Genomic DNA, 26,377 nt, shown 5'->3' on the forward strand with positions numbered 1-26,377 from the left:
TTGGAAAAGGAGAAATCCCAATCTTTTTATGTCTATATCATATCTGATAACAATCTAAAATATCAAGTCAGAATAGGAGACAGTAGTCCAACTTCTAATTGGATCCTTGTCAGTTCTGACAGGACAGACTTTATAGAGAATCATAAAGTAATCAATCATGCCTATATGTCCTAATGTTTAACCTGATTAGTTGGACTCCAAAATTTACAACTTTTTGTGAAATTTCTATAAAGACTTTTCTGTAATTATCTTTTTTTTTTGCAAGGTAAATGGGGTTAAGTGGCTTGCCCAAGGCCACACAGCTAGGTAATTATTAAGTGTCTGAGACCAGATTTGAACCCAGGTACTCCTGACTCCAGGGGCGGTGCTTTCTCTACTGCACCACCTAGCTGCCCCTGTAATTATCTTTAATGATGTTATTCACTCTTAGATTTCTAAGTAAAATCTTAGAAAATAAAACTTCATGGATAAACTAGCTTTTCATTATTTCATTTTTAGCCTAAAATAATTAACAGAAGTAACAAGGAAGCGTCAATCAACCTTCCTCCATAGAAAAATGTCTCTTTACAAAACAGTGGTCTCTAAAGTAGACATTAGGGGATCATGGTGAATGATGAAATATGATAAGTTTTCAGAGACCCAGACTACTGAGGGTCCAGTCCAGGGTGTAGTCCAACACAACCATCTTCAACAATCCACACAGCTGACTTTCAGTGGCTATACTGAGTTCTAGCTCCTCAAGGTTGCTGAAAGCTAACCCAACACAGGAACTTTCCATGCACCCCTTATCTCTCCAACAACCTTACTGCTTAACCATTGAATCACCACAAGCGGCTCTATACTCCATACTTGCTCTTTTTGATAGTACCCACACATTTCAGTTTAATAGGAAAATGGTTTTGTATTGCTATTTCTCCATAAACTCTGTTTTCAGAGTTGTCCATGGTCCAAACTCTGAGGCAAGATGCTATGCCCTGAATTGGAAGGTAAGTGTAATCCCCAAAACAATGCCCCTGTATCTAATCCAACTGAGTGTCAGCACTCAGATTTACACCTACAATTCCATCCAAAGAGGCTGTCTTTCTCCTTGAGGGGATGGCTCCCCGAAGAGCTGGAGGAGCTCCTTCCGGGCCCCACCCCTTCTTCCTGCTATGTGGACTCTTGGTGTTAGGCAGGGGGTGGGAACTCTCAGCCACCTCCATATATGGAGCTTTTCTGCTTTGAGGACCAATTGCACTCAAGAGCCCTGCAGTTGAACTGGACCAAGAAACAGCAGAAAGCATCTGGACCCCAAAAGACCAGAAGACGAATGACAAAATCAAAGAGTGTGAGTGCATGTGTGTGTGTGTTTCTATGATATTGGAAGAGGAAGAAATTATTGACCTGCTGTCTCTTTTTTAAATATTTTGATAGCTATCTTTTAATATCATTTGGTTTCCTTTAAAGTTCTCCATGATTTTATTTGGCATCTAAAAACATGATTCTGAGGATGAGTTCATAGATTTCCCCAGACTTCTATGGGGTCCAAGACTTAAAAAAAAAAGTGAAGAATCCCTTGTTTAGATGACCTAAGAACATTTCTCTGTACTGGTAATATTTGTTTATATTGATTTGTCTTTGCATTTTTGTGACCCTGAGTATCAAAATGAGTGTGTGAATTTAGGTGACTTGGTCTGGTGTCTCTGTACCTGAATTACAATGTATGTATGTCCAGGGAACATGACTAGTGCATTTGTGCAACCAGTAGATTACTGAGTGTTTAGGGGATGGTGCAGTGCCTGAAAAATATCTTTCTGTACTAATAGAAATTTCATACAGGGATTTCTTGATCAGGTCTAGTTTGCAGCAGATGGTTCTTACCATCCCTTTCATTAAAATTAAGGATCCATTCTCCCCTCCCAGATGACTGAGTGGGGTAGCAGCACCAGGGGTAAAGGAAGGAAGGTAAGGAGACAGACATGAGGTCTATACTTTCTCCTACAGGAACTTCAAAATGAAGACAGTCTTTCTGCTAGCTGCACTGATGATCTGTGGTAAGAAGTGACCACATCCCAGATGAGACAACTGTAGAATTATAAAAAAGTGCTTTCGCCATAGTCTTTTGCATTCAAGTTCTCTCCATTCCTTGAACCTTGGATATTCTAAATACTTCTTCACAGTGCATTCTTAGGGGCTGGGAGGAAAATCTCCCTTCAGATGAAGGGTGGGGAAGGACAAACTAAAGCAGGAATGGAAAGGGAAAATAGAAGGCTGGCTACATCCTACTGAAGACCACTGATCTCTCTTACAGGCTTCTCTGAGGTCCATGGGAAGTTGGAACAATTTCAAGAAATGACTGAGGAACTCACAGGGAAATATGTAATGGCTGACTATATGACATACGGTTGCAATTGTGGATGGAAAAACTTCGGAGCACCCGTAGATGAAACTGACTGGTAAACTGCTGTTCTCCAACCCTGCTGGGTGGTTACCTTGGGAATCACTAGAAGCATCATTGACAGGAGATGCATATTAATTGATAGGGCACAAGAATAGGCACACCAAAGAAATGCATTTCAAGAGCAAAATTACCTAAGAGGGTCCTTCTCTAGCATTCCTTGGCATCTATGGATACCTTTAGAATCCTCCAGAAGGGTCATTAGGGAATATGGGACCAGATAAGATTTCAGAATCAAAAACTCTCCATTAAATATAATAAGATTTGAAGTTGAAAAGAACTTTAGAGATCTCATTTACAGATGACAAAAGTGTTATCCTAATTACTTCAGTGTCTTGACTCCCAGACCAAACATCACTCCCCAGCAGCAAGCTGCCTCCTTGAATGGTCTCTCTGAGTATTCTATTTGCTGACCACCTGATCCCTAATAGGAGAAGACAGTACTCAGCAGGGTTCCTCTTTTAGGTGCTGTGTGAAACAGAAATGCTGCTATTTAAAGCTGCAAAAGGAAGGCTGCAGTATCAATATATATCCTTATAAGTACAAGATCAATGGACAATACATCACCTGTGGTGAGATAGCATATTACAATCAGGAACCTCTGAGCAATCTAAACATGAAAAATCCTAAAATGGTGTCTGGAAGGACACCACTCCTAGACTCCCTGAAAACAAAGTCTGTACTTTCCTCTATGGCTAGGGGCTTTCCATGGGGAAGGGACCGTGTCTCCATCAAGATGTCCAGTAAAGGGGCTCAGTTTGGCATGACAGGGTGAGAGTTGTCAATAGAAGACAAAGTTACCAAGTCTCCTGACCATTCATTTTTTTTGAACATATAGGGACTTCAGCCAGATGTAAAGATAAAGAGTGTGCCTGTGATGTAGAAACTGCCAAATGTTTCTTGAAAAACCTGGAAAGCTTCCAAGTAAAGTATCGCCAGTTTCCTATATCCATGTGTAATGGAGAAAAAATTAAATGCTGAGAGCATCTTTTTCTCCTTCCTCAACAAGAATTGACAAGAAGATACCTCAAAACTCCAGTTCCAGACCCATCACCTCCAATCTACAGCTTTCCTCATTTCCTTTTCTAAACAGCACTGCTTGATATCAGGATTCAGATCAATTAATGCAATTAATCAAAAAATCTTTACTAATTGCTTACTCTGGGACAAGCATACCAATAGAATTACCATCTCCAAACTTCAGGCTAATGATGAAACCTATCTCCCTTCTCTCAGGAGAGAGGTGAAAAAAGGAGAGAGGTAGAATCACACCTGCAGTAAGCTGCTGTTGGGATGTTTGGTTTGGTTCACTCTTTCTCTTTCTTATGAGGAGGGGGGAGGAATTATTAAGATGTGACAGTGATATGAAAAAAAAAGGATCAATAAAATGGTGGCTTTGGGATTTTGCATGGTTTTTTCAACATTCCAGTGTTCCTGGCAACAAGGAAACTTGCTCTGGAAGCTTCAGATAGGTGGGGAAGAGGGAGGAAAGGAAATCAGGGATAAGAAAAGTGGTTCTGCCCTTTTCTACCTGCAGACTCAGCTTCTCCAACTGTCACTGTTCCTCTGAAAGGTTCAGAAACACAGATTCCAAGGTGAAAATGGGTTCTGCTAGTAGTCAGGTACTAGATGCCTGCCTAGAGAAGAATCTTCTATCTCAAAGCTGTTTCTGTCTTTCTTGCAGTAGGTGTGCAATGAGCACTTGTCAACCCACTGAAGCTTAGATCCATATTGCTGCCTATGATGGGGTGGGTGGGGTTGGGGGAGGCCTAAAGTCAGAGACCCTGCCCTTGATCTCTTCTTCCCGTTTCCAACTGGGCTAATTCACCTTCCTTGAAAGTGGACTCCAGGATCCCTGCTGCTATGAACATCTCATGGTAGAATCACACACATTTTAGAAGGCCAAGTCTTTTCAGTCAAAGAATGGTATAATGCATTCCAAATACAAAGATATCATGGGTGAGGGAAACTACACCATCAAAGCAATCTAGAACTTGGGAAACTTCCAGCAGTTTAGGGATGCAAATAATTAGGAGAATCAAAGACCAAGTCTGGATCCTGTACTCAGGTCCAGGGCTCTGACCTTTCTGACAAGATCTTTCAAAACTCCAAATATATCAGCTGAGGACTGTCCATACCCAAGGCTTCTTTTCCTTTGCATACTTGATTCAGTTCAATAAAGAATAAATAAATATGAGAACCTACTCTGAGAAAAGCACTGATCTAGGCTCTATGGATGTGGAAAAGAAAAAAGAATCCTTGCCCTCAAGGAGTTTACAATCTACTAATGGAAGATAACACATAAAGCAGAGATTAGGCCATCATAAACATAGAGTTGGAAAAGACCTCCCCTACAGTCTATCTCCTAATGAGGCAGTGGGGGTGGGGGGGCAGTGAGAAGAACCATGGCTCCCCAGGACTTGGATTCAAATCTCACTTCTGATATTTACCTGTATATGTGGGCAAAGATAAATCACTCATCCTCTCTGGATCACAGGCTTCTCATCTGTAAAACGAGAGAGCTGGATGTGATAACTTGAAAATTCCCTGGTTCTAATTCTGTGATTCTTCAGGATGCTTGGCCCACAGTAAGCAATTAATAAAGATTTGTTGATGTATAGCATTAATGAATCTGAATCCTGATGTCAAAGCAGTGCTGTTTAGCAAAGGAAATGTGGAAAGCTGTAGATTGAAGGATTGGAGGGCTAAGAAAGGACAATAATTTGACCAAGGTTACACAGATAGTAAGTATGTGAGCAGTGAAGAGAGTGGTAGACTTGGAATCTGAGTTCAAATTGACCTCAGACACTAGATGTCTGGCTCTGGACAAGTCACTTAATCTTTGTTTAAATCAGTTTCCTCATCCTCCCAGGATTATTGTAAGAATCAAACAAGGATTAGTAGTTGTAGCAGAAGAAGTAGAGTAGAAGTGGAAATAGGAGTAGTAGTTGTAGAAGTAGTGATAGTGGTTGTAATAGAGGTGATGATTGAGGTAGTGGTAGTGGTAATAGTAGTAATAATTGTGCCAGCAGCAATGGCAGTAGGAACAGGAGGAGAAAAAGGAGATAGTAATGGTGGTGGTGGTAGTTGTAGTAGTAGTAGCAATAGTGTAGTAGGAGTAGTAGTAGTAGTAGTAGTAGTAGTAGTAGTAGTAGTAGTGAAGTATAATTAGTAGTAGTAGTAGTAGTAGTAGTAGTAACAGTAGTGACTGCAGCATTGGGAACAGGAAGAAACAGGAGGAGGAAAAGGAGATAGTGTTGATAGTTGTAGTGGTGGTAGTAGTAGTAGTAGTAGTAGCACAATCTCCTTTTCCTCCTCCTCCTCCTGTTCCTTCTACCATTGCTGCTGGTACTACTACTACTACTACTACTACTACTACTACTACTACTACTACTACTACTACTACTACTACCACCACAACTAGGAAAAGGAGATAGTGATGGTGGGGGGGGGAGATAGTAGTGATGGTGGTATTATTAGTAATAGCAGAGTAGAAGCAGCATCAGTAACAGTTATAGTAGTAGTAGTACTAGTAGTAGTAGTAGTAGTAGTAGTAGTAGTAGTAGTAGTAGTAGTAGTAGTAGTTGTGATAGTAGCAGCAACACTGTAGGAGCAGGAGGAGGAAGAGGCAAAAGAAGTAGTGATGATGGTGTTAGTGAGTTTGGTAGTACTTGTAGTATTAACTGTAGTAGAAGCAGTGGTAGAAGGAGAAGGAAGATGAAAAAGACAGTAATGGTGGTGGTAATAGTGATGATGCTAGTGGTAGTAGTAGTAATAATAGTAGTAGTAATATAGTAGCAGCAGCAGCAGTAGTAGCAGTAGGAGAAGAAAAGGAAAACAAGAAGGATAAAGAGAACAGAACAAGGAAAAGGAGGAGGAAGAAAAGGAGAAAAAAGAAAAAGATGGAGGAGGAGAAGAAAGAAAGAAGGAAGAAGAGGAAGAAAAAAGAACAAGAAGAAAGAAGAAAGAAAAGAAGAAGAAAAGAAGAAGGAAGAAGAGGAAGAAGAAGAAGAGAAGAAGAAGAGAATTACTTAATGACACACAAGGGAGGATGGCAAAGGTGGAGAAAAATGGTGTCAAGTCTGCCCAGATTCTACCACCACAGGGTACACACATTCATGCACTGGGAGTGAGCAGGACAATAATGAACAGAGGGTGCCAGATCATCAGTGAACTTCCTTCCAATAGCTGGTGAAGAAACTCTACTCTCTTTCTTCTTTCTACTTCTGTCAGAAAGCAAAGCTTGTTTTTAATAGTCTAAGTGTTGTATTTCAGCTGGGTGTTTGTTCTCTTCAATAGGAGCAGTTAGTGGGGTGCCATAGTGCATAGAGCATCAGGACTGGACTCAGGAAGACTCATTTTCCTAGGTTCAAATCCAATCTCAGACATTTCACCTGTTTGCCTCAATTTCCTCGATGTAAAATGAGCTGGAGAAGATGACAAACCATTCCAGTATATTTGCCAAGAAAACCCCAAAGTGCTGTACATGACTTCAAATGACTAAACAACAAAAGCCCAAGGCAAACACCTTGAGTTCCTAGACTGTAGAAGATGGAAGCCTCAAGCAAAACTTCCAGCATCAAACAAGAAGGAAATAGTTTAGAAGGCAAGGGATCAATGGCAAGGGCAAGTTCCAGAGTGAGCCCAGTAGGAAGAAAAAGGCATGTTCTGAGAGGAATCATCACCCAATTCAGTTAAATCAGACTCCACAGTGACACATGCTAGTTGCCTATGAGAGTCACATTCCTGGAGCAGCTAGGTAGCAGAGTAGATAGAGCACCAGCCCTGGAATCAGGATGACCTGTTCAAATCTGACCTCAGACACTTAATAAGTACCTAGCTGGACCTTGGGCAAGCCACTTAACCCCACTGCCCTACAAAAAGAAAACAAAAAGAAAACAAGAGAATCACATTCCTGGGATTCATGTAGTTTTGGGGTGTTTTTTCATATCTGAGATTTTTCTTCTGCCTGAAAAACTTAAATACTACTATAATTCTTCAGTTTACTTCTTTTAAAGCAATTTCTCATATATTATATTATATATTAAATATATACATGTAATGTGTATATACTCTATGATTTTTAATTTTTTATGAATTCTTGTACTTTTGTTTCCATTTATGTCAATTTTTTTATATCTTAAATTTAAGGTAAAATTCAATACAACTCTGCTTATTGTTTATGAGGAAAGTTGTCTGTGAATTTTCTTCCATTTGCAAAGAAATAGAGAAAGGAGTGAACTGTTCCATTAAATTGAACTCATTAAGGGCAGGGGTTGTGTTTCTGCTTATTAATTGTATCCTCTTTGCTACACAGTAAGTACTTAATAAATGATTGGATTGGAATGGACAATAACCTAAAGCTTTCAACTGACATGTTTAAGTTTTTTGAACCTCTGTCAAGTTATGTGGGTCACATAGAACTGCAACAGTTGAGCACTGACCCACAGAAGATAGATTATTGGAGTCAGGAAGGTCTGAGTTCAAATTTGGTATCAGATACTTGATAATAACTAGCTGTGTGACCTTGGAAAAGTCACTTATCCCCACTGCCCCACAAAAAAAGGTAATATTTTTAAGCCTAGAAATCTAAAATAGATGAAACATTTCTTTATGAAACAATTCATAATTTTACAAATTGTTCGGTGCAGAAAGAACATTACTTTGCATGGAAACTATTATTTGAATGACAGAAATTTTACATGTATATTTTTCAGTAACACATACAGTCTGAAGCAAAACATTTGGGTACATGAACTTTAGAAGGAGGAATACAGAAGTATTAGAAGAGTTGGCTTAGTTTGTTAAGACTTCTGGAAGAGGTTAGTATAGAATAGAAAGATCCTAAGACTGATCTTATGCTAAATGCTAAAGAAAATAAAAAGTTTTTAAAAAACTGTTGGAGGCAAGAGAAGATCAAAAAAGAGATAAAATACTACTTTGGATGAATGGAATGATAATAAGCAATGTAGAAATATCTACTCAACTTTTTATGTAAACATAAAGTTTATGGACTGGGAAGGCTATAACAAAGACTATTTGTATATGGGAACTAGAAGAGCTTATTATAGATGTGGTTGCTGAACCAATGTCAGTGATCTCTGAAAGATTATGAATAGGTAAAGAGAAAAACTAGAGGGGTGGCTAGGTGGCGCAGTGGATAGAGCACCAGCCCTGGAGTTAGGAAGACCTGAGTTCAAATCCAGCCTCAGACACTTAAGAATTACCTAGCTGTGTGGCCTTGGGCAAGCCACTTAACCCCACAGCCTTGCAAAAAAAAAAAAAAAACCATCTAAAGAAAAAAACTAGAAAACAACCTGGAGTGGGGGGATAGGTTTAGACCAACACTGACATGAAACAGTGAACCAACCTTGAGTTCTTTGACCAGCAAAGAACTTGGTCTCGGCTACAGTGAAAGGAGGAAAGACAGGAGCCTCTTTTCCTGGGAACAAAAGACCAAAAGACTACTTTATTGAGTATCCTTAACTTGTATGTATCTTCCCAATGCCCTTGGACAGCACAAACATATCTCCTGAGATAATCAATGGGAGTCAACCATACAATAAGATCATCATAAAGTTGCTTGCCCAAATTCTAGTCATACTTCCTTATCTATACAGTTTTATTGTAATCCTGTTACCTCAGGATGAGCTGCTTCCTGGGCAAACACAAAAGTAGGAGAATGAAGATGTCCTGAGATACAGAGCCAGAAGTATTGCAAAACAACAGAGGGCCAAGAGGGTCTTGGAGAGCTTTGTCCTTGTTATCTCACAGCTGTGGTCCTCAAGGATCACTAACATTCCCCCTTCTTTTGTTTTGCCAAATATACCACTACATATGATCAAAGTTGGAAATGGCAAATCGAGCAAGAAATGACAAGATGATCAAAACCACAATAGTGGCTCTGATGGTTGCTCCGATTGTGTACAGAGCATGTTGTCCCCAAGAAGGAAAGGATAAATGACTAAAATAATCAATAATTTTTTGAGCAGTCTTATCAGGCAGAAGATCATTTTTAGAAGCATCATTAATTTGTTGAGCTAAGTCATATAAATCTCTAATTTGCATAGAAATATTACCATTAGGTAATTAGGTGATTCTTAATCCTGTCCCATGAATGATGTGACTCATTATATTGTAATTTTGTCAAACAAAAAGAGGAATATCGATAATCACTTGCTAAACTAGCCTTATATTCTATCATGTCTACTTTATCCTCAACATTTTCAATAGTGTCCCTTAGTGCTTTGATAGTCTTATAAAATTCTTCATCCATAATTTGCTGTTCTTTAAACCCCAAAGAGACATTCTTAGCTAATTCTTCCAAAAATTTAGCCTGCACTATTTTGTTTCTTACAGTACTTACAGACATTGCTGAGGAAATTGAAGAAGCAATAAGAGATATTAATACCGATATTCCCAAAATAACACATAAAACTCAACTTTTCTCTCTGATGGCTGTAGGAGAGTGGGATATTCTTTCTTCTATTTCTGAAAATACTTGATCAGCCCTACTTTGATACCAACCCTGGGCTTTTGCAGGTATCATAATATATCTTGGTCTAGTAACTATGAATATTGTTCCTTTGACTTTTCTACCTATACATTCTGATACAGTACAATTTATGCATGATACGTTATAATAATTGTCAATCATAGTTATGTTCACTTGAGATCCAGACATAAATGCATAGTTATCCCTCAAACAAGCCCTTCCCATCAGTACATCTGTTTAGGTAGTCCTGTTGGATGTATCCCTCCGGGTGATCTTATTCTATCCCAGAATCATAACTATTTTCTAGCCTTCCCCCAAAGTTCTCCCTGCCTTATTCAGGTATAATGGAGCAGGGAATCCATGATAAAGTGTTCCATTAGGAAGTGATTCATTGTGCCATGACACACAGTCCTTGAAGCAAGTAGCTTGCTGTGTACTACATTTAATCATGTGTGGATATAACTCCAGATGCAAGTATCTAGATCCCATAGTACAAGGAAAACAGAATCTTTGTCCAGTGACATTACAAAATGTCCCACTGATCCTGAAAGCATCAAATTGTATCCTATAATTCATAAGGTTTGGTATTATCTGTGGAAATGGGATAGTGTCATTGGGAATTTCTGTTAAGTGATAAGTCACTGGAACTACTGGAACACACCTATCATTATTCTTGGAAAAGCAAAGAGGGGATTTTGCTGAAAGTCCTGTAAAATTGAATTTAACAGGGGGGTTAATATAATTGCCAGAAGTATTCTGTTCAAATTGTGGCTGAATTATTTGAGACAAGTTACCAAATACGATAATTGGAGGAGTTTTTTTCTCCTTCCTCTATAATCTGGACCCACAGTGGTTGTGGATAAAAGGCCCATCTTTTTGCTTCTTCCTGTTGGGCCTCTGCATCAATATTTAATTGAGGCAACAGCATCATGATCTTTATTATTTTTTGTATGATGGGTTTATGTTTTTCTGTTCCCTTTCTATGTGATTGTCTCCTCCACGTTTTGCATCTTTGTCCCTTCAAAGACAGTCTGTGCATTCCTTTGAGGAATCCAGCATTCAGTTCCTTCACCTGTAGAAACACATAGAAAACCTGGCCCTTTTGTTAGTACCTTGTTAGGCCCTTTCCAAATTCCACCGTGATTTTTGCACATAACCTGTTCATCATGCCTCAATTGTGCAATTTGTTTATGTCCCTTGGCACAATTTTTTGTTAAGGGAGAACAGTGATATTTCATGGCTGGGGTAATATAGTCTTCATTAAAATTTAGGTAATTGTATGTATAACATGCCATATCTATTCTTATCTTAGGTTTACTCCCAAACTTCCCTTTCTTTTGTTTATCTGTAGCCTCCAGAGGCCAGTTATGAGGCCAAATGCTAATAGGAAAAATAGTTTTATCAGCACCAGTGTCTAGCATCCCTTTAAAGTTTCTTTTTCTTACTTTTATAGTAATCATTGGTCTTGAGGCTTGTATCCTTTCAGTAAACATTCCTAAGGTGTGTGACTTACTCATCTTAGTAATACTCTTTGGGCCACTACCTGATTATCATCAACTTCTATATGATTTTATAAGGGATTAAAAACCAAAATCTTGTTTCCTTTTAATATAGCTACTTGAACATGTAAGCCAGTATAGTCTGTACTTGGAGCATTTATTACTAAATATTCATTATCTGTTCAAATTTCTTGTATGGGTAAAAGAACTGTAGTATTGGCCCTGATTAAATAATTCCCTCAGGAAAGGAGGTCAATTAAAATTGTTCCCTGTGAGAGGTTAACTCCTGATATTTCTGTCTTAATTCCTTTGTCTTTTGTCACTTCTGTTTCTACCCCTCACATTCCCCAATTATTTCCCTGGGCCAATGGGGTGTGGCCGACATTGAGTTTAAAGGGCATTCACTTGCCCAATGTCCTGGCCTTTTGCATTTAGAACAGGGTGTGGTCAGGCTATTCCCTCCTCCTTTATCACAGCAGTCTTTTTTCATATGTCCAATCCTGCCACACTTGAAACATTTTATGCTACTTTTATTAAAGCCCTTAGCCATAGCTTGAGCCATGATTTCGGCTGCATATATGCTGCAGAACCTATGCTAGAACATCTTTGAATCATCTCTTCCAATGAGGCATCCCGTTTGCTCCCTATTATTAAGGCTTTTTTACAATCTGTATTACAATTATTTCTTATCAATTGTTTCAATAGAGTGTCTGTACCCAGGGTGTCCCCCATACTCTTAGCTACAGCATCCTGCATTCTGGTCATAAAGTCAATAAAAGGTTCATCAGGTCTTTATATGATAGGGGCAAAGGGTTTTTTACTTTCTCCAGACACAGGGACTCTACCCCAAGCCTCTATTGCACATTTTTCAAGTCTTTCATAAGTTTCCAAAGTATAGGTGATCTGCTGACCATCTGTACAATACTGTCCTGTTCCTGTCATTTACTCAAAGTATGTGTTAGCATTGATTGGATTACTTGGATTTAATGAAGCTGCTACATTCCTGCAATGTTCTGTAAATTCTGACATCCAGGCTACTGCTTCACCAGGTGTTAGACAAGCCCTGATTACTACCTCGCAATCATTTGGTGTAAAAGAACATAAGTTTCCAAATTTTTTAACTGCAAATGTACATAGGGTGATTTCACCCCATATTCTTTAACTGCTTTCTTTAGCTCTTTTATTTGACTAATAGGAACTACATTATGTCTGCTGATTTTAGCTTGTTGTCCAGTATCAGGATCCACTTGTGAGTGTCTTCTAAGACAGGCATCATTATTCCCAAATCTGTGAGATTTTCTCCCTGTTGTAGCACCTGAAATAACCCCTTTTTAAGAGGTGATAAGCCGAATTCCTTATTTTCTGAACTAGTTAATGAATTCTCCAACCCTTTTGGGCTATCTATGGATTTATTTATAATGTTCTTAACCGGTTTTTGACTTATTAAAAGCATAGTCAACTGACTGCATTTCTCTGCTAATTCTGTGACTTCTTTTTCTAATCTATCCATTGTTTCCTTATTAACCCTTTCTCTTTCATTTTTATTTATTTTTATTTTATTATTTTTAATTTTTGCTAGGCAATGGGGTTAAGCTTGCCCAAGGCCACACAGCTAGGTAATTATTAAGTGTCTGAGGCCAGATTTGAACTCAGGGACTCCTGACTCCAGGGCTGGTGCTCTATCCACTGTGCCACCTAGTCGCCCCTCTTTCATTTTTAAACGGACCCAAATCCAGATACAATAAGTTGTTAAGGACCAGAGAGCTAGGTGTCTCTTGACCAGACCTAGGAGCAGAGGTTTACGTTTGTTTCTGTGTTAAACTTCCTAGGGCATTGTAAGTGTGATTCATCTGTATAAACAGATCTAAATAAATTATGCATAAAAATGTTCCTTCAGTGACAGGTTCATGCTTATGAAGTTCAGTCATTTGTTCCCCTACTATGATCCAATCATTCATGTCACTGGGCATTCTTTCTATCACCCAAGGGGATGCTTTATAAACTACTTCTAAATTAAGAAACTATAGTTTATAAACTACTTCTAAATATTTCCTAATATCTCTGATTTGTACTGTACAACCCTGTTTCTTTAAGGCTTTATATAATAATCTTATGTGCTTGTCTTTATCTGAAACCCCTAATACTTGTCCCATGATAAGAATATTCTTACCTCACCAGTCTGTACACTGGGCTGTAACCAGAGACCTCCTGGATCCAAGGAGGCTGATCCACCCTGTGGTTGAAGTCCTTCCAGGATCTTCCCCTACCACGTTGGGCATCAAGTAAAATGAAACAGTGCACCAACCTTGAGTTCTTTGACCAGCAAAGAACTTGGTTCCTAGGAACAAAAAACCAAAAACCAAAAAGGCCACTTTATTGAGTATCCTTAACTTGTATATATATATATATATATATATATATATATATATATATATATGTATATATATATATATATATCTTCCCAATGCCCTGGGACAGTACAAACATATCTCCTGAGATAATCAATGGGAGTCAACCATACAAACAGATCATAAAGTTGTTTGCCCAAATTCTTGTCATACTTCCTTATCTATACAGTTTTGGTATAATCCTGTTACCTCAGGATGAACCACTTCCTGAGCAAACACAAAAGTAGGAGAATGAAGATGTCCCTCCATACCAAGCCAGCAGTATTGCAAAACAACAGAAAGACAAGAGGGTCTTGGAGACCTTTTGTCTTTGTTATCTCACAGCTGTGGTCCTCAAGGATCACTAACACAACACACACACACACACACACACACACACACACACACACACACACACACACACATTTTTTCCAAAGATGTCAAGAAAGAGAGAGAGAACAAAAATATCCAGAGCAGCATTCTTTTATTATGGAAAAACACTGGGAAGTAAGGCATCCATTGTGTAATGGTCAAATATACCATGGTATATGATTTCAATGAAATATTGCAACATAAGAAAATAGATGGATTCAGAGAAACCCGAGAAGACTTCTATGAACCAAACAGGTTGAACTAGAGGAACAATTTTTACAATAATAATTTTGTAAAGACAAACACCTTTGAAAGACTTAAGAGCTCTGATCAAAGACCAATCATATTTCCAGAGGACCAAGGATAAGTATGCTTTCCACTTCTTCACCAAGTTGCTGAACTAGAGGTGCAGAATGAACCATACATTTTCAAGTATGGCCAACATGCAATTCTAAAATGTGTGACTTTGCCAAGTTGATGCAAGGGGGAAGTTTTTGGTTTGTTTGCTTTTTTAACTGGAGGGGAGAGAAAATCGAGGGACTGAGTGGGGAGAAGGGGAGAGAGAAAGAAAGATAGAGACAGAGAGAGACAAAGAGAAAGAGTCCCTCAATGAAGTATTTTAGAACTACACATTAGAGAATAGAAGAGGGATTATAAGGAAAAGTAGGACAGCTTTCTAAACTAATTGCTAATTTTAGTATTGCTTTAACAAAACAAACTATATAATTATCTTTGTAGTTTTATATACAAAACTTTTTCTGTTCTTTGTATAATGAAATGTTCAGGTTTATTGATGTTTATATGTTCAAAATAAGAAAAAAAATTAATTTTTTAAAAAGATGAAGTGTCATAAGAATGGAAAAGAAGAAATATCAATTTTAAAAAAGAGAAGAGGGTGGGGTTTATCAACTGTAGGTCAATGGAAATGTCTTTAATTATCAGCAGAATTCCATAGCATATTATTAAAGAGATGATTTGTGAGTTAGAACAGGTCATAGCAGAATAACTTCTTTTGACAGGGTTACAAGACTGGTTGATCTGTGGAATGTTGTATTTGACAAAACTATGTTCTTCTTTTGGATAAAGTGGAAAGATGTCGTATAGGTGTTGTATATTAGGTGGACTGGAAATCAGTTGAATGATAATATCCAATTAGTAGACATTAGTAGCATTGATGAAGTTTAAAAGCTATAAAGATCTCAGGCAGAAATCCATCACTTTCTATGTTAGGATAGTTAAAGTTGGAAATTAAGCCCCAAAGGACCTCTATGCATTTGTCCTGCTTCTGCTCTTTGGGGTAGAGCTAACCTTTCATCTAATTTCCTTCAAATACTTGAAGCCACCCCTGAGTCTTCCCTTCTCCAGACTAAATATGTCCAATTCCTTCAATCAATTCTCTTACGACATGACTCCAAAGCTCTTTGCCATCTTAGTTACCCACCTCTGAACACTTTCAAATTTATTAATGCCCATTAAATTGTAGTATTCGAGAGACTAAGTAAGAAATAGCCTAAGACAATCTGGAAATTTTTTTCTTTGAGTTAGAGTAAATTTCTTACTGTTTTCTAAAAGAAGTTTTCCCCCTTTCCCCTTCTATTTCTTTTTTTTCATTTTTGAAATATTTTCTTGTTTATTCACTAGGTTTTTCTTTTTATTTGTTCTAGCCCAGACCTGAAACAAGTTGGTTCAGTGATTCAAGTTTAGTGAACAATCTAGAGGTTAAGGAAATATCTACTTAACAAAACATGAAAAAAAAGATATTTAACAAGGATACAAGGGGAGCATTCCTGATTCTGCACTGGCCATGGTGTTGAAAAGACCTGAAGTACCCCCAATTCCCGGAGCTGATCATTTGGAAACCATGTCAATAGCCTCAGCTCTAGTACTCTCAACCAATCAAATCTCCAGTACAACTTTCCTGCCTTTGAAGGTAAAATAAGCTACTATCTGTAGAACAGATGATGCTTTTGATAGCAGTCCAGAATTTTTTTAAATTGTTTTCTTATTTTGCTTTGTTTTTTGCTTTCCCCATAAGTATTTCCTCCTCCATAAGATTATAAAAGGTTGCCTGGCACTGCAGCTACTGATGAATATACTAGGTTATGTGATTTTAAGACAACACTCATGTTCATGATACTGACTTAGTGGTTCCTGCTTGCTTATTCAGATATTAAGTGTTAATGTCCATGTGTATGTGCAATCACAGCAGTGTCAGTTTGCCATGACAATAATTTTCCCACCTTAATGGATGCATTGTTTTATTACTATAGGATGCTACATGCTTAATCTTAGCATTACTGAGCAAATAATTGAGCATAAAATGGAAGATGTCATATTGTGAAATCAGCATAAGGACACAAAAAAAGATCTCTTTTTTTTTTAGGGTTTTTTTTGCAAGGTAAATGGGGTTAAGTGGCTTGCCCAAGGCCACACAGCTAGGTAATTATTAAGTGTCTGAGGCCGGATTTGAACCCAGGTACTCCTGACTCCAAGGCCGGTGCTTTATCCACTATGCCACCTAGCCGCCCAAAAAGATCTCTTAATATCAAAAGTAGATCCTGAATGTAAAATTAAAAACATTATAACAGCATTGAAAAGAGCTATAAAAGGATTTAATGGTTAGTATTAACACTACACCACACACACACACACACACACACACACACACACACACACACACACCAGAATTATGCTCCTCTTGCTAAATTACTAACTTCCACTTGCGGATAAGTGATTGAAGAGAACTGGAAGCAAAATCACAAAAGAATTATACAAGGACTATCTTAACATCAGCAATAACCAGTGGTGGCTATTATAGAGATAGACATCTTGAAAAGGGAAATCAAGTGGGTCTTAGGAAAACAATAAGGCTAATGGAGGTGATGGAATTCCATCAATCTATTTAAAATCCTAAAAGATGATTCTGTTCAAGGGTTTCACTCAATATGCCAGCAAATTTAGAAAATTCTACATTGGTCACTGTATTGGAAAAGATCAGTTTATGTCCCAGATCTTTAAAAAGGGCAACACCATGGGATGTTCCAATTGCCAAAAAAGTGTGCTCACTTCACACAAAGAATCAATAAGCATAGCATTTATTAAATGTCTCCTATGATCCAGGAATTATACTAAGTGCTGAGGATACAATAAAGACAATAAAAAAAAATCCTTAACTTCATATTCTAATGAGGGAGATGACATGTTCTTATATAGATACAGTGAAGATCTATATGTATCATTCCCCTAGGATGGGAGTCACTCAATTAACCTACCCTGGCAGATTGGATCCCCTGAGGATTAATACTACTCTCAGGACTCTAGGGTTAATCCCATAGGGTGGTTGTTGCTATTATTCTTTGTTCTTCATTCTCAAAGAGGACTCATACTTATGAGTGCTCCATCCAAAGGAAAAGAGGTCTTTTTTTTATCTTTACTTTATAAAGACTTTATAAAGTCTGTCTTTTAGCCTCTGAAGACTTTGAACTTTGCCAAAGTCTCACTGAGGCACTGCCTACATCCCTCATCCCACACTCCCAGCACCTTTAACACATACAAAGCAAGAACAAGGTTAACTTTAGACAAGAAGGCACTAGTGAGAGGCATTTTGCTAGGAACTTTACAAATGTTTCACTGATCTTCACTAGGAGATGGGGACTGTTATTCTCGCCATTTTATAGATAAGGAAACTGTGGCAGACAAAGGTTAAGTGACTTATCCAGGTTCACACAGCTTGCCAGTGTCTGAAGCCAGAAAAAGTAGCAAGAAAGTAACATCAATTCATGTTGTATACACAGAGAATAATACTAGCAAACATTTAGAACTTATTGACACTGACTCACATCTGGAAGGAGACAACAAAGAACTACGAAGTCTTACCAACCATTTCATCAAATATTCACAGACTTACCCAAAAAGGAAATAAAAAGCTTCCATGGTCACTAAAGTATTTTGGGGTAAAGTATTTCTTATTTTCTATCAGGATCCATTCTGACTGAAGTAAAGACTTGGAACATAACTCGCTCAATGGCCAGTAACAAATCTCTACCTACAACATACCCTCTCCAAGAAAATAATAGAATAGAGTTAGTGTAACTGTCCCTGAGTGCATCATTTTATATTGATTTCAGTCTTATGTCAGAGGTCATTGATAAACATTCATTGATAAACCAAATGAATCAATTTATACTGAAATATAAGTTCTGACAAGAGCAGAATTCTTGTGTTAGTCAGTATATGTTCTTTCTTTTTTATTTATTTTTTATTCTCATTTTGTACAAATGTTTTTTTACATTAATAAAATATTCTTGTTCACAAGTAAACAAAATACCCCTCCTCCCCCATGAATATAGATAGACTTGCTTGGGCGAAAAAAGTAAAGGGGAGAGAAAAAAATTAAAATAAAAAAAATAATAGTAATAATTGTAGGTATGACCAGGTGGCACAATGGATGAAGTACCAGTCCTGGAGCCACAAGCACCTGAGTCCATATCCAGCCTCATAAACCCAACAATCACCCAGCCATGTAGTATATGTTCTTTCTTATAGGAATATGAAGATGAAAAGAATGTGTTAGCAGCACACAGTCACAAACACCCAAGCCAGAGAGTCCATAGAAGCCCTGTAGCCTATCCCAAACGTGAACAAGAATTCCTCTAGCCATACTACCTTTGGGTGAAGCTCTCTAGCTAGAAGGAACTCATGATCTTTGGAAGTTGTACATTCTGCTCTTGACGAGCTCGAACAGTAGGAAATTCTATCTTACTATTCCTTGCCATTTTCTTATAACTTCAACATGAGACCACAAGCTCCACTGGAAACCGCCAAAAACATGATGCCTTCATCAACAGAATACCTTTCAAAGTACAAATTCTGTGCCAATTTCCTCCAACTTGTACTCCCTCAATCCCAGTGATATTGAATCCTCAGTTACTGAAGAATAACCCCCTCTCCCCCAGTTCTTGCTAACTCCTTATTTCCATCCATATCAGCCTTTCCCCATTAACTTGAGATATACCCACTCCTACTGAGCCTCTGAAACTCTCACTATATAATTAATCAATTTTTATTTTTGACTTCTTCCCCTCTTCAGTATTTTTTCTACTATATCACTCCTTTGGCTATGCTCTCCTTCCTTCCCAACCTTGACTCCTTAATGTGCCACTTCCCTTGTTCCCCTTTCCTCCCAACCTCTTACCACTTGCCAAACTGCACCCATCACTGTCAAAAAACTTCCAGTCTCTGGATCATTTACTTCTAGACTAACATGCTGCTAAACAGAGCTGGAAGAGATAACATAGCCATGTTGATTGGATCCCTCAAATTTGCTATCTTGTCTGAACTATTATTCTCTAATTTAGCCTCTTATCTCACCACATTGGTTGTTCCAAGCTTTTTACCTTCTTCTCAAGTCTTCCACAGTACCCCTTTCCTTCACCCTTTCTCTGAGTATCTAATTTCATACTTGACCAAGTACATCTAAATCAGTTCCTTTTTTTCTCCATCCCCAGTTCTCACACTCTGACATCATCCTGCTTTGTTTCCTCCACTGTAACAGTATCTAATGAAGTGGCCTTTGTTCACCCCAAGACAACTCCTGATGTGGACCCTTGATCCCATCTCCTAACTTCTTCAGACTATTTCCCTCATTATCATCTCCTCACCATAATCTTCAATCTTTACCTACCAGTCCTTTCTCTATGAGCTACAAACATTCCCAAATCTCCCCTAACCTTAATAGACCATCACTAGCTTCTACCTTTTTTACTACCTATCGTTCCATATTTCTCCTTCTCTTCTGAGTCAAACTGCTTGAAAACACCCTCTGTACTCAAGAGGCCCCCCTTCGTTTGCTCTCTCTCTCTCTCTCTCTCTCTCTCTCTCTCTCTCTCTCTCTCTCTCTCTCTCTCTCTCTCTCTCCCCTAAACCCAAGACAATTTGTCTTATGATCTCATCACTCAAAGGAACCAGCTCTTTCCTAAGTTGCCAAAGATTTCTTAAATTCCAGCTCTCAGGTTTTGGGTCCCCCCCCCACTGAATACTCAACTGGCTTCTCTGTTCTATTGGCATTGGATACTACTGACAACCTTCTCATATCTCTTGTGTTGTCAAGTTGCACGTCTATATCTTGCTTTTTCATCTACATCTCATTGTATCCTGTTATTGTCTCTCAAAACTGTCCTGAACCCTCTTCCTTTTCTCTTTACCCTCTCTCATTTGGTGACCTCATTAGTTCCTAAATAGTTCAGTTACCATTTCTATAAAGAAAACTGTCGGGGCCGCGGCTGCTGGACAGGGCCAGCTCGCCCCCCACACCTGCAGTTCAGCAAGTTCGTGCTGACGGGCTACCGGCCGGCCAGCAGCGGCTCGGGCTGCCTGCGCAGCCTCTTCTACCTGCACAACGAGCTGGGCAACATCTACACGCACGGGGCCCTGCCCATCAACCATTGTACCCTGGCGTGTCGACCTTGGCTGCGTCCGGCAGCCCTGGTGGGCTATACTCTCGTATCTGGGTTGGCAGGCTGGCGAGCCCTCACTGCCCCCTCAACTAGTGCCCGACTTCGGGCCTTCGGCTGGCACGACTGCTGGTGTTTGGGGCTCGAGGGATGGGGCTGAGATCTGGGGATCTCTGCCCTGCTATCTTCGAATGGACGCGTTAGCATTGCTGGGGGGGGGGCTAGTGAATGGGGCCCGGTTGCCTGAACGCTGGGGGCCTGGTCACTTTGACTATTGGGGTAATTCCCATCAAATCGTGCATACCATGGCAAAGAGGCTAGAGTAGTTTATTTCCTTTTCCAGTTAATTTTACAGATGAGAAAACCTGAAGCAAGCAGGGTTGAGTGACTTGTTCAGGGTCACACAACTAATGTCTGAGGTTACATTTGTGTGTTGGCTCCATCCTACAATGGCATGCTGGAGCTGTACCTGATCTGCTCTGGGCGTGTCCCACGGACTGAGCCATTTTTTTTATCTGCAAAAAAAATGCTCCCACTCCTTGAAGCTGTAGAAGGTTCCTTTTTTCCTTCAAGGCCTCCTGAAATCTAGAGCCTGTTTTTCCCTAGGTCTCCCTTTTCAAATCTATAGAGCTTTCTCATGTTGGCTAATCATGAGCTCTTCTCTAGAGCACCAAAGGCTCATTTGAGTTCCCTAAATCTGGGCTCTTTTCCTTCCTCAGGACTGTAGAAGGCTGTCCCAACCCTATAGAATTTATGAGTTCTTTCATCTACTTCTCCAGAATATGTTCTTACAGTCCGTCATGTTTTCTAGTGCTATTTCTGGGAGTGGAGCTCACCCTACAAGGTAGAACTCTGACTTGAATGACTGGCAGCTTCAGGGAACAATGCATTATGGTCCTCCACTATTCTACTATCCTGTACTGAGACCTTAGACAAGGCATAGGGCCTTGGGTTCCTTCTCTGTAAAATGAGGGGTGAGCTATAAAAGTTTAATAATTCTGAAACTAAGCTCTCATCTAGGTTTCTGACTCTAGATGTGTGCACATATGCCACCCTTTCTCAGAGCCACTAGTCAGGAACCTTACCTATTATCTAAACCCCTTTTGTTCTTCACTAAATTGGATAAGGGGCAGAGAGGGAACTCCCCAGTTCCTCCAGCTTCTGGTGGCCTTAAGCACTTCTCAAGAAAGCATGACAGCCCCTTATGTTTAACTTTGTGCAAACTCCCCCTCTGAGATTCTTCCTTACCCTCTCTCCCCCTAAAACTTCCCATCCACACAGTCATGGATTTAAGGATACCAAACACCAAGATGTCTGCTTCTTGCACAAGGACTGGACCAGAGTGGTCCTTGCAGAAGACAATTCAGCTTCTCACAAAGACAATAACAACCACTCCCAAACTAGGGCAAAAGACTAGTTCTCTGATCCAAGAATCCAGGCTTTTTCTATTTTGCATAAGATGGATCCAGAGGGTTTTTTAATGCCTAAGCAAACTTTAAGCCTCACCTGTGGACTGAAACTACCTAGGTCTAAACTCCTGCACTTTTTGCCCAAGGATGGTGCTCTTTGACTGTTGGACTTGTAGGACTTGGAAACCTCTCAGTTCCTGACAAGATACAACTCCAAATCATCAGTCTTCTTGTATGAGGACTCTGGCCTTTTGGAACAGGAATATCTTTCCTACCCTAGGCCCTATCTTTAGGGTTGGTAGAACCAAGGATAAAATCAATAAATGGAGCAGTATGAAAAAAAAAATGCCATTTCTAATTATCCAGCTCTATTATCTCCCAAACTTCAAATCTGCATCTCAAACTACCTATTGGACATTTCAAACTTGATGTACCATAGGCAATTCAAACATTATGGCCAAGACAGAATTTATCATCTTTTCCTCAAAACCCATCCTTTTCCCAAACTTCCCTATTATCAATGGCTCCACTATACTTCCAGTCACTCAAGTTCACAACTTCAGTGCAAACCTTGACTCCTCAAACATATTCACCCCCAAAATTCAATTTTTAGTGATTCTTACTGTTTCTATTTCCAAATCTTTTGCCTATGTCATTGTCTCTTCACTTCCAGACATCACTCTAGTTTAGGCCACATCAATTCTCACCTGACTACTGCAACATTGCCCCCAATTGATCTCCTTGCCTCAAGTCTCTCCTGTTATTGTTTTTTTTCTGTTTTTTTTTTAGGTTTTTGCAAGGCAAATGGGGTTAAGTGGCTTGCCCAAGGCCACACAGCTAGATAATTATTAAGTGTCTGAGCCCGGATTTGAACCCAGGTACTCCTGACTCCAGGGTCGGTGCTTTATACACTGCTCCACCTAGCCACCCCCTCTCCTGTTATTGATGATGATGAGTTATTTCTGTTGTGTCCAACTTTTCATGACTCCATTTGGGGTTTCCATGGCAAAGAGGCTAGAGTAGTTTATTTCCTTTTCCAGTTAATTTTACAGATGAGAAAACCTGAAGTAAGCAGGGTTGAGTGACTTGTTCAGGGTCACACAACTAATGTCTGAGGTTACATTTGAACTCAGGATTCTAAGCCCAGTACACTAAGCACTATGGCACCTCTTATCTAATCCTGCCATTCTCCTGCTCCAAAAGCTCCAGAGGCTCCCTATTGCTCCTAGGATAAACAAACTTCTCTGGTATTTAGAAGCCTTCATAATATGCCTCCACACTACTTTTCTAGACTTAGTACAACATTTCTCCATTCCATGAACTTTATATTCCTCTTACACATTTCATCTCCACACCTTTTTCCTTGACTATCAGGCATTTTCTAAATACCATAGCTCCTCATTTCTGCCTTTTAGAATCCCTAGCTTCTTTCAAAGTTCAGATCATGTAACCCTCCTACAGGAGAGATTTTCCTGTTTCCTCATTTACTAGTGCCCCTACCCTCAATTACTTTGCATCAACTTAATGAAAATTTTTCAGTTACTTATACATTTACATACATATGTGCATTTTCCCCAAAAAGATTCCATGGTGGCAAGTTCTATTTAATTTTATTTTTGTTTCCCCAGTACCTCTCAGTGCCCAGCATCCAAAACTGCTTTTTTTGATAGATAAGACTATCTTCAGGAGATGTCCTTCCAAAATGAAATAGAACTATTATTGACTATGCTTTGGGTCCAGCCATTCAACCAGTTTGAATTGACCTAATTATATTCTTGTTCCAATTCACAACATTCTATATTTTCCACAAGAAGAGCATAAAAGGTTTTGTCAAATGCTTTGTTCGCAAGTCCAGGCAAAACGTATCTTTAGCATGCCCTATATGTCTATAACTAGATATGTCTATCTATTTATCTATTTACACATATATGTACATATATATATATAATATATATGGAGGTAGACAGACAGAAGGAAAGAAGGACAGGCAGACAGATGGACAGATCAACCAAGACTTTGACATATAGATAGATTCCCTATTAAATAAGGTTTGTTGGGGGGTGGCTAGGTGGTACAGTAGATAGAGCACAGGCCCTGGAGTCAGGAGTACCTGAGTTCAAACCTGGCCTCAAACATTTAATAATTACCTAGCTATGTGGCCTTAGGCAAGCCACTTAACCCCATTGCCTTGCAAAAACAAATAAACAAATAAATAAATAAATAAGGTTTGTTGGGCCATAATTCAATCTTGATGAAGCCATGCTTATAATCATTGTTTCCTTTTCTATTTGTTCACTTATCATCCCTTTAATAATATATTCTAGAGCTTTGCAAGCAATAAAATTCACTAACTTATAGTTTTCCCCCCCCTAGGCTTGGTAACTCCTACTTTCTTTCCACTTTTAAAAACCAAAAACATTTACCTTCCTCCAAATGTCATTACCTCTCTGGTTCTCCATGATCTTTCAAAGATTACTAACAATGGAAAGCTTAATTAAAGTCAGAATAAAGCAAGTTGTATAAACTTAATGGGTAGAGCAATCTAATCATTACATCTGATACATTCATCTCTACTACCCTGCCAAGTAGCCTGAAATATTCTTGATAGTGAAGATTTATAAAATTACAAGATTTCGATCTAGAAAGCACATTTGGTGACCATCTAATTCTTTCATTTTACACATGAGTTTCAAGCTTAGTTTATTAATATATATAATCTGTATATACTTAAATATATTCATGTTTCATTCAAGCTTAAGTAGTTTATTAATATACATAATTTGTGTATACTTAAATATATTCATGTTTCAAAGAAAGCTCTTTGAAACAAAAAAGGAGTTTAAATTCTTTTCACCTCCAGATTGTGATGGTAGCTGACACAATATTGTTGTTCATCTTCATTTTCAAGGAGATCAATGACATCACATGACTTGCACATGATTTGGATTTAAGTGAAGTGTTGTACAAAGTCATCAGCCTCACTCTCTCTCCAGAGTCATTTTAGCCCACTGGCAATACAAAAGTCAAAGAGACTGATGATGGTCAAGAATGCAGTGGATGACCCTGTGTCTTTTATATCTGACCAAGCTCTAAGCAAACCACAGCACCTTCTTCAGCCACCTACATGGTTAATGAAACAAACTATTCTCATCTGACCATCCCCTAATTCACCAAGAGGTTTGTGGCCTGTCGATTACCCTCAACCTGGTGTAGCCCCTCTGCCAAAATGGTTTTTTTACCAAAGGTGTGTCTGCTGCTAATGCTAGATCTGGCACTTATTGCTTTCCTCTCATTCCTCTTCTACTGCAACATCTGGGAGAACTCTGTGATTTGAACCCTTTGAATGGAAGTTTTGGGTATGGTTTTATTTTCCATTCAAGATGCACCCCCTTCAAGAGACTGTCAGGGCCTCCAAATCCAGCATACTTTGATCATGAAACAACTTTTATAAAACTAAGTTGCTCCCAGTATTCTCTCATTCTTTCCTACACATTTCAACCCCTTTGTCTTAGTAAGACTACACCTTAAAATAAAATTCTGTTTAACAATTTACAAAAATTATAAACCAGATTTCCTTAAGTCTTAAGAATAAGTTTCTCTCAAAACATGAAAATCTGCTGCCTATCTACTGACTCTATTTGATGCACTGAAAATCCATATGGCCAGTGGGGGATAAGATTGAATCCTATCTCAAGGTTAACCTAAGATCCTAAATATATTCCAACAGTAAGTAGCAGCTAGGGCAATAAAGTGGCCCAGTGGCCAGAGTGGGGGTCAGGAAGCTATTACTCAGTTGTTTGACCCCATTTGGGGTTTTCTCAGCAAAGATAATGGATTAATTTGTCATTTCCTTCTCCAGCTCATTTTACAGATGAGAAAATGGGTTAAATGATTTACCAGGTCTTCCTGGAAGACTCATCTTCCTGAGTTCAAATCTAACCTCAGATACTGATTTACTGCTCAATGACCAAGAAAATCATTAATCCTCACTTGGGATCTTTTTGATCCATCAACCTACCAATCCACAATGTTTATTAAAAACCCAGGAGTCAAGCACTGGACTAGACACTGGGAATACAAAAACAAGAATGAAACAGTCTCTGAACTCCAGGAATTCATAGTCTAGTTGGAAACAAGAGTAAAGTTAAATAGAAAATAAATATAATGTAATTGGGGAGGGGGGAGATGGGAGAAAGTGAAGCTCCCCCTAGCAGCCGGAGGTCAGAAAAGGTTTTAAGTCAACAAGAAATGGCATTGAGTTTAAAGTGCTCAACACTTGGGACTTGGCTTTAATGATGTTAACTGCCTCAGACCTAACAGGTAAAT

General features: G+C 38.9%; 1 protein-coding gene and 1 pseudogene across 3 annotated transcripts; both read left to right on the forward strand.

The window, feature by feature from the left end:
* Nucleotides 1–860: 860 nt before the first annotated feature.
* LOC141491189 (phospholipase A2, membrane associated-like) lies at nucleotides 861–3,832 on the forward strand. 3 transcript variants are annotated; one of them, XM_074191868.1, is made up of 5 exons: nucleotides 861–1,327; nucleotides 1,984–2,033; nucleotides 2,291–2,435; nucleotides 2,903–3,009; nucleotides 3,276–3,832. In XM_074191868.1, exons 2-5 carry the CDS (start codon nucleotides 1,994–1,996, stop codon nucleotides 3,416–3,418), a joined length of 435 nt encoding a protein of 144 aa, XP_074047969.1. In that variant the 5' UTR covers nucleotides 861–1,327; nucleotides 1,984–1,993; the 3' UTR covers nucleotides 3,419–3,832. The 3 variants fall into 3 exon arrangements, 1 of the variants encoding a protein (XP_074047969.1); XR_012469511.1 differs by lacking the exon at nucleotides 2,903–3,009; XR_012469512.1 differs by lacking the exons at nucleotides 1,984–2,033; nucleotides 2,903–3,009.
* A 15,150-nt stretch (nucleotides 3,833–18,982) lies between these two features.
* LOC141508290 (progestin and adipoQ receptor family member 4 pseudogene) lies at nucleotides 18,983–20,968 on the forward strand (annotated as a pseudogene).
* Nucleotides 20,969–26,377: the final 5,409 nt, after the last annotated feature.

Source organism: Macrotis lagotis, chromosome 1, assembly GCF_037893015.1.
Source record: "Macrotis lagotis isolate mMagLag1 chromosome 1, bilby.v1.9.chrom.fasta, whole genome shotgun sequence".
Taxonomy (NCBI): Eukaryota; Metazoa; Chordata; class Mammalia; order Peramelemorphia; family Peramelidae; genus Macrotis; species Macrotis lagotis.